At 45.8% G+C, this 9,115-nt stretch overlaps 1 protein-coding gene across 3 annotated transcripts in view; it reads left to right on the plus strand.

Annotated features, from left to right (window-relative positions):
* The window catches only part of LOC109898194 (serine/threonine-protein kinase TAO2-like), a 51,132-nt gene extending 44,995 nt beyond the window's left edge, over positions 1–6,137 (plus strand). For 2 of the 3 annotated variants that reach the window (XM_031833749.1, XM_031833750.1), the window contains exons 17-20: positions 1,275–1,514; positions 1,636–1,857; positions 2,203–2,385; positions 2,582–6,137. In XM_031833749.1, coding sequence (XP_031689609.1) covers positions 1,275–1,514; positions 1,636–1,857; positions 2,203–2,385; positions 2,582–3,487 — 1,551 coding nt within the window. In that variant the 3' untranslated portion in view covers positions 3,488–6,137. The remainder of the gene's footprint in view (positions 1–1,274; positions 1,515–1,635; positions 1,858–2,202; positions 2,386–2,581) is intronic. The other variant, XM_031833751.1, reaches the window with a different exon arrangement.
* Positions 6,138–9,115: the final 2,978 nt, after the last annotated feature.

Raw genomic sequence — 9,115 nt, forward strand, 5'->3', positions numbered from 1 at the left:
GGAGACTCCGGGATGCTGGCCTTCGAGGCAGAGTTGCAAAGAAAAGCCATATCTCAGACTGGCCAATAAAAAGAAAAGATTAAGATGGGCAAAAGAACAGACACTGGACAGAGGAACTCTGCCTAGAAGGCCAGCATCCCGAAGGTCAATCAATCCGGAAAATGTCAAGAACTTTGATCGTTTTTTTCAAGTGAAGTCGCAAAAACCATCAAGCGCTATGATGAAACCAGCTCTCATGAGGACCGCCACAGGAAAGGAAGAACCAGAGTTACCTCTGCTGCAGAGGATAAGTTAGTGTTACCACCCTAAGAAATTGCAGCCCAAATAAATGCTTCAGAGTTTAAGTAACAGATCCATCTCAACATCAACTGTTCAGAGGAGACTACGTGAATCAGGCCTTCATGGTTGAATTGCTGCAAAGAAACCACTACTAAAGGACACCAATAAGAAGAAGACACTTGCTTTTGCCAAGAAACACGAGCAATGGACATTAGACCGGTGGAAATATGTCCTTTTGGTCTGATGAGTCCAAATTTGAGATTTTTGGTTCCAACCGCTGTGTCTTTGTGAGACGCAAAGTAGGTGAACAGATCTCCGCAATTGTGGTTCCCACCGTGAAGCATGGAGGAGGTTATGGTGTGGGTGTGCTTTGCTGGTGACAGTCAGTGATTTATTTAGAATTCAAGGCACACTTAACCAGCATGGCTGCAGCAATACGCCATCTCATCTGGTTTTGGCTTAGACCCACTATCATTTGTTTCTCAACAGGACAATGAATCAACACATCTCCAGGCTGTGTAAGTCTCATCTGACCAAGAAGGAGAGTGATGGAGTGCTGCATCTGATGACCTGGCCTCCACAATCACCCAACCTCAACCCAATTGAGATGGTTTGGGATGAGTTGGACCGCAGAGTAAAGGAAAAGCAGCCAACAAGTGCTCAACTTATGTGGGAACTCCTTCAAGATTGTTGGGAAAGCATTCCAGGTGAAGCTGGTTGAGAGAATGCAAAGTGTGCTAAAACACATTTGGTCACTACATGATTCCATGTGTTCATAATTTTGATGTCTTCACTATTATTCTACAATGTAGAAGATAGTAAAAATGAAGAAAATAACTTGAATGAGTAGGTGTCAACTTTTTTGACGTATGGATTTGTTACAGACAAGCTACTTAATTGTATTGTGATCACTTATTTGACACATTTCCCACCTTCTCTCACTCCCTCCATCTTTCTTCCTATACCTGTTTTTTTTTTCTTTCTTTTTTCTCCAGGACCTGAACAAGAAGCAGACCCAGAGGGACCTGGAGTGTGCCATGCTGCTGAGGCACCACGAGTCCACCCAGGAGCTGGAGTTTCGTCAGCTGGGTGCGGTGCAGCGTACGCGGGCCGACCTGATCCGCACGCAGCACCAGACGGAGCTCACCAACCAGATGGAGTACAACAAGCGGAGGGAGCAGGAGCTCCGGCAGAAACACACCGTGGAGGTCCGCCAGCAGCCCAAGAGCCTCAAGGTAAAGGCTCTTCTTCCCTCACTCCCCCCTCTCTCCTTTCTTCCCTCACTCCCCCCTCTCTCCTTTCTTCCCTCGCTCCTCCCTCAACCCTCCTTCCCTCACTTCTCTCACTTCTTCCCAGTCCAAGGAGCTCCAGATCAAGCGTCAGTTCCAGGACACTTGTAAGATCCAGACACGTCAGTACAAGGCCCTGAGGAACCACCTGTTGGAGAGCACTCCCAAGGCCGACCACAAGGCGGTGCTCAAGAGGCTGAAGGAGGAGCAGACCAGGAAACTGGCCATCCTGGCCGAGCAGTACGACCACTCCATCAACGACATGCTGTCCACACAGGCTGTGAGTAAGGCAAGGACCCTACCGTGCACCTCTCCTACACCTGACAACTACGAAGACGTTATACTACAGAACAACTACACACACATGCGGCGAGACAACCCACACAAAGACACACTGCAGATCACACCCACTATCAACTGCACACCTACATATTAAACCAGCTACACCAAAAATGTATACCAACATGTTTCAGTTCAACAAACACCTACTACGTCCATGCTAAGTTCTAGAACTACTAAAATTACAAATTAGGACTACGAATACCACATTTTGAGTGGTAGACTTCACCAAACTGTCCATTTAGACCAGGGTGTGCTCTACTGACGTCCAGCCCTCTCCCTCTTCCTCCTCTAGTTGCGATTGGACGAGACCCAGGAAGCAGAGTACCAGGTGCTGCGGATGCAGCTGCAGCAGGAATTGGAGCTGCTGAACGCTTACCAGAGCAAGATCAAGATCCACACAGACTCCCAGCACGAGAGAGAGGCCAATGACCTGGAGCAAAGGGTGTCTATCCGCAGGGCCCTGCTGGAACAGCGGGTGAGAGTGAGACGGAGAGTTGGGTGGAGGGGTGTCTGAAGGGATTGTGTGTGTTGGGGGGGGGGGGGGGGGTGTTGCGTGTGCGCAAGAGAATATGTACAATATACATGACACCAAAAAGGATAGGCCACTTAAAAGATTATTGGGACATGGGACACAACAAGTTTGTAGTCTTATTGCATCCCCCCTCTCTTAGATTGAGGAAGAGATGCTGTCTCTGCAGAACGAGCGTTCAGAGCGTATCCGTACTCTACTGGAGCGCCAGGCCCGGGAGATCGAGGCTTTTGACTCGGAGAGCATGCGTCTTGGCTTCAGTAACATGGCGCTGACTGGCATCCCCGCCGAGGCCTTCAACCAGGGTTACCCCAACCCCAGCCCCTCCTCTGGCCCCGGGGGCTGGCCCTCCCGCCCTGTCCCTCGCTCCGGGAGCCACTGGAGCCACGGTGTGCAGAACTCGGTGGCGCCCCCTTCGTGGCGTAGCCAGAACAGCTGCAGCGGTGGAGGGTTCAGCCGTGCTGAGTCGATCACGTCGTCTCACGGCCTGGGGAGGGATAGTGAGATGAACATGAGTGGTAGAGGCCACTCCTCCAACTCCTCATCTTCCTCCTCGTCCTCCCACCATCATCACCATCACCAGCAGCAGCAACAACACTACCTCCCCCAGCACCACCACCACCAGAGCACGCCACACCTGTACCGAGAGAGCCGCGAGCGCGAGGACCGTGAGAGGGACAGGGAGAGAGAGTGGGGAGGTGGGGGGGGACACCACCACCACGGAAGAGGAGTTCATCACCACCACCTCTCCCAACACGCCTCAGCCCAGTCCCTGGCTCTCCTGCCACCTCCGCCTCCCCCACCACCCATCTCCCTCTACTCTTCCTCCCCTCCCTCCTCCTCCTCCTCCTCGTCTTCCCAGGGAGGGGGTTACGGGGGTCTGGTGGCCAGGGGCCCCAGCCTGATGGCCCTAAGGAACAGCCCCCAGCCCCTGAGGAGGACGGCCTCAGGGGGGCCCGGCGGGGCAGGGGGGGGCGAGGGGGGTCTGAGCCGGAGCACCTCGGTCACCTCACACATCTCCAACGGCTCCCACCTTTCCTACTCTTAAAGGGGAAGGGTAACGATAGGCTCCACCCCACAGTCTTAAAGGGGCGCGGTAAGAGAACAAACCAAGCCTTTCCCTTCTTTGAGGCTACGTCTGAAACGACACCCTAACCCTCGTATGAGGAATAGGGTGTAGTTTGAGATATACCGTGTAGTGGGGGGGGGGGTTGAATGTCCCTGCTCTCTCTTCTGCAAGAGTGTTTGTTCATGGAGGGGGTGGTGCTAACAGGTTTACCACCACAAAGGGTGGAGCCAAAGCAAGTCCACCGTTCCTATTGTTCAAGGCGATTCTTTTTATTGGAAGAGGTCATCTCTCACAAATTCAGGGGAAGGGTTTAGATGAGGGGGGGGGGGGGGGGGCTATTAACAATGTCAGACTGGCCTGGCCACCAGTAGGGGTCAGTTGAGCAGACTAGCTGCGTTCGAGTAGACAGACACCATAGAGTATTATGTCTGCACAGACAGACGGAAGGGATACAAGTGGGAGAAAAGGGGAGTTTTAACAGCAATAGATTTCTCTGCTGACATCAAACTGAGAGAAATTAATGGATGTGGCGATACTGCTCTATTTGAGAGGGTGCTTTAAAATACTATGTAAACTATGTAAATAACGCAGAAACTAACACGTGAAGCGTACTAGTTAATGATGGGTACTCATATACTGTCCATTTGTGGTGAAGCAAGGTGCTGAACCTCGAGGCAACTACAGAAACATTTTTTTTTTGGTAATAGGATTTTCAAATTGATGACAAATGTAACACTGCCATCCGGTGGCTCGGCTGACCCAAGACGACTCTGCCACTGCCGAGCAATAATTTCCCTGTGAACATTCTGAAAGTGTGGTGTGTGTGTACATCGCAGAATGCTCGCTTAGTTTTTTTCACGCTTGACCCATTCCTGGACTCACAGCCTGGTAGGTGTGTGTAATGTACATGTGCATAAAGCCGTTATTACAGTTCAATGCATGAAAGTGCTGTACAGAAAGCATTTGTATTCATACATGTTTATAGAAATACATATAAGTATATAATACCTGTCAGAAGTTTGACAGTAAAATTGAAGATTGTTCACTGTTCAACATCTTTGTCCTACATTGTACTTAGTGTACATAAAAGCACTAACTCTGAAACGCTGGTAGAGTAATGATAATTTTGCCATGTGAATAGAAATTGGAAAATAGTTTTGAGGGAAAATAGATATGTTTGCTATTATTATTATTATTATTATTATTGTTATTATTATTACTACAAGAGCAGTTGTAATGTTTGTTGTACACACAAATTTTGTTAAAAGAAAATGTTTTTAAAAAATGTTTTAATTGCCAATTTTGACCACTAGGTGGGGAGTAAGAGCAATGTTACTGTTATGGAGCGCAATGAGGTCATCAATGAGTTCATTGATTTTATTATTTTTTAATGAGAAGGAAAAAACACTACCTTTCCCCAAGCATTCCCTCTGGTCTCAGGGTCGGAGTCTACTGGGCAGTGCATTACCACAAAAGGTTGTCGTGTTATAGAACCCGTATTAAATGTGGACGGGGCCGTTCATGTTGTTAGCTGTATGTGTCAATATATTGAATTCTAGATCTACCATACAGTGTCTCCTAAAGTCAGCCTCTGTAATCCAGCACGTTTTGTGCCATTATTGTACCTCTCTTCTTGTGGTTCATGTTGATACGGACCAGCCAAGCTTGTTGATTTGTACACTACTACACCCCACCAGAAATACTCTGAATTTTGTTGGTTTAATTTATTTGGTCTTTTAAAAATATATAAACAGCCAAAAACAAGAAAGTGCATACATTATAAATAACTTGGAATATTAATATTGTCGTTTCTTAACTCCCGCCTTCCTTTCTGGAAGTTATTTCTGGATAGAACAGGATTGGATTGAGGCAAAGTGTCGCCACTGTTATGCTTTCACCTTAACACTCATCAGTAGTCAAGTAAAAGAAAGGAATGAGCCATTTTAAAGTATTCTCACCGAGCCCATGTGTAGAGAATCATCTACCGTTGGCTCCTAAACTCACACTGCCAACTCTGAACAGCACCAACATTACAACAGAATGGTGGGGTGGGAAACATTGGTTCTCCAGTGGTGCATTTCAATATTCTAACCTCTAAGTTACCTCGACACATCTGGGGTCGTTTACTTCAGTTTACACATTGTTCACGACGGAACATGCTGGATTCGTTTTCAGAGGCTGTGATTTTTAGACTAGGGCATGGAGACCGAGCTGCTGGTACAGAGAATGTGTGCTGTCGCTGTCCATATGTAATGCTGATTTACGCTTAGGGGTGGGTCTCAATAGTCAAAAGTAGTTCATTTTCCTTGTTTCATCCCCTTTACCAACATATAGAAAACACAGCACGGGTGAAAGGACTTTGGTGGAAATTCACTTTATCATCATTGCAAACGGAGAGATGAGGGAGGGACTCATAAGACTATTGAGATTACAACTCAAGTTGGTTGGGGCAGGGATGAGCGTGAATCTGATAGAAAGAGGAGTGGATGTGTGTGGTGGGATATAGAACTGTTGTACAGAGAGGCCAAGTTACGTTCGGGTTCAATGCAAAGTGGAGCGGAGGTCTGCTACAGAATTTGTTGTACAGAAACACAAGTCATTTTGAAAAATAAAAAAAAAGGAAAAGTGACTTCCTGATGCTGTCTTCATTTATACCTACTTGGTTGGATTGTGTGTCAGTTCAAAGGAATGCCCACAAACTACATTAGTTGGTGGAACTAACCATGAAAGATGTAAGGTAAAGATTACATTTGGTGCATCCTTTTAAAAGGAAATTCACTTTGGGGAAAACCACTCCAGGGCCCGTAGGGGTGCTGATCTAGAATCAAGTCCTCCCTGTCCATGTAATCTTATTTGTTATGATCGAAGAGGTGTAACTGATCCTAGATCAGCACTCCTATAAGATATGAGAGTTGATAGTGGAGTTTGTTTGCAGGGATTGATGTTTGTACTCATTTGTGTGCCTTTGCGTGCTAGACTAATTACACTAAACAAAAATATAAACGCAACATGTAAAGTGTTGGTTTCATGAACTGAAATAAAAAATCACAAATGTTCCAGATGCACAAAAAAAAGCTTTTCTCATTTTATGCACAAATTTGTTTACATCCCTATTAGTGAGCATTTCTCCTTTTCCAAGATAATCCATCCACCTGACCGGTATGACATATCAAGAAGCTGATTAAACATTGATCACTACACAGGTGCACCTTGTGCTGTGGACAATAAAAGGTCACTTTAAAATGTGCAGTTTTGCCACAACACAATGCCACAGATGACTGCAGGAATGTCCACCAGAGCTGTTGCCAGAGATTTAATGTTAATTTCTCTACCATAAGCTGCCTCCAACGTCGTTTTAGGGAATTTGGCAGTACGTCCAACCATGCCAGCCCAGGACCTCCACATCCGGCTTCTTCACCTGTGGGATCATCTGAGGGTGAGCACTGAGGAATATTTCTGTCTATAATAAAGCACTTTTATGGTAGGGAAAAACTTATTCTGATTGGCTGGGCCTGGCTCCCCAGTGCATGGGATTATGCCCATCCATGGCTGCACCCCTGCCCACTCGTGAAATCCATAGATTCGGGCCTAATGAATTTATTTAAATTGATTGATTTCCTTATATGAACTGTAACTCAGTAAAATCTTTGAAATTGATGCATTTATATTTTTGTTCAGTATATTTGTTAGCATGGCCTGCTAAATGTTTGTAGCCCACCGCTAATGATAATGCTATGGCTACACATGGGTACCAGTTAAAAGTAGTAGTAACCAAAAAAGTGTTAAACAAATCAAAATATATTTAATATTTATGCTGCCTTGACAGCTTTGCACACTCTTGGCATTCTCTCAACCAGCTTCACCTGGAATGCTTTTCCAATAGTCTTGAAGGAGTTCCCACATGTGCTGAGCACTCATTGGCTGCTTTTCCTTCACTCTGCGGTCCAACTCATCCCAGAGCATCTAACTTCAGTTGAAGTTGGGTGATTGTGGAAGCCAGGTCATCTGATGCAGCACTCTCTTTCTTGGTCAAATAGCCCTTACATAGCCTGGAGGTGTGTTGGGTCATTGTCCTGTTGAAAAACAATTGAGTCCCACTAAGCGCAAACCAGATGGGATGGTGTAGCCATGCTGTTTAAGTGTTCCTTGAATTTTAAATAAATCATTGACAGTGTCACCAGCAAAGCACCATCACACCTCATCCCTGCTTCACGGTGAGAACTACATATGCGGAGATAATCTGTTCACTTACTCTGCGTCTCACAAAGACACAGCTGTTGGAACCAAAAATCTCAAATTTGGACTCATCAGACCAAAGGACATATTTCCACTGGTCTAATGTCCATTGCGCGTGTTTCTTGGCCCAAGAAATTCTCCTCCTTATTGGTGTCCTTTAGTAGTTGTTTCTTTGCAGCAATTCGACCATGAAGGCCTGATTTCACGCAGTCTCCTCTGAACAGTTGATGTTGAGATGTGTGAACCTATGCAGCAGAGGCAACTGGATCTTCCAATCCTGTGGCCGCCCTCATGAGAGCCAGATTCATAGTAGCACTTAATGGTTTTTGCGACTGCATTTGAAGAAACATTCAAAGTTCTTGAAATGTTCTGGATTGACTGACCTTCATGTCTTAAAGTAAAGGACTGTCATTTCTTTTTGCTTATTTGAGCTGTTCTTGCCATAATATGGACTTAGCCCTATTTGGTAAAATACCATCTTCTGTATACCACCCCTAACTTGTCATAACAACTGATTGTCTCAAACACATTAAGAAGGAAAGAAATTCCACATCTTAACTTTTAGCAAGGCACACATGTTAATTGAAATGCATTCCAGGTGACTAACTCATGAAGCTGGTTGAGAGAATGCCAACAGTGTGCAGCGCTTTCAAGGCAAAGGGTGGCTACTTTGAAGAATCTCAAATATAAAATAGATTTGAACACAATTTTGGTTAATAAATGTTTGCACATTTATAAAGAAACAGAAATACCTTATTCATACTCTTTGCTATGAGACTCAAACTGAGCTCAGGTACATCCTGTTTCCATTGATCGTCCTTTAGATGTTTCTACAACTTGATTGGAGTCCATCTATGGTCAATTGATTGGACATGATTTGGAAAGGCACAAATATATAAGGTCCCACAATCGTCCATAGAGCTTCGAGACAGGATTGTGTCGAGGCACAGATCTGGGGAAGGGTTCCAAAACATTTCTGTAGCATTGAAAGTCCCCAAGATCACCGTGGCCTCCACCATTCTTAAATGGAGCAATCGATGGAGAAGGGCCTTTGTCAGGAAGCAAGAACCCGATGGTCATTCTGACAGAGCTCCAGAGTACCTCTGTGGAGATGGGAAAACCTTCCAGAAGGAAAACCTTCTCTGCAGCACTCCACCAATCAGGCCTTTATGGTAGATTGACCAGACGGAAGCCACTCCTCAGTAAAAGGCACATGACAGCCGCCTTGGAGTTTGCCAAAAGGCACCTAAAGGACTCTGACCATGAGAAACAAGATTGAACTATTTGGCTTGAATGCCAAGCGTCACATCTGGAGGAAACCTGGCACCATCCCTACGGTGAAGAATGGTGGTGGCAGCATCATGCTGTGGA

This window comes from Oncorhynchus kisutch, linkage group LG10 (assembly GCF_002021735.2).
Source record: "Oncorhynchus kisutch isolate 150728-3 linkage group LG10, Okis_V2, whole genome shotgun sequence".
Classification (NCBI taxonomy): domain Eukaryota; kingdom Metazoa; phylum Chordata; class Actinopteri; order Salmoniformes; family Salmonidae; genus Oncorhynchus; species Oncorhynchus kisutch.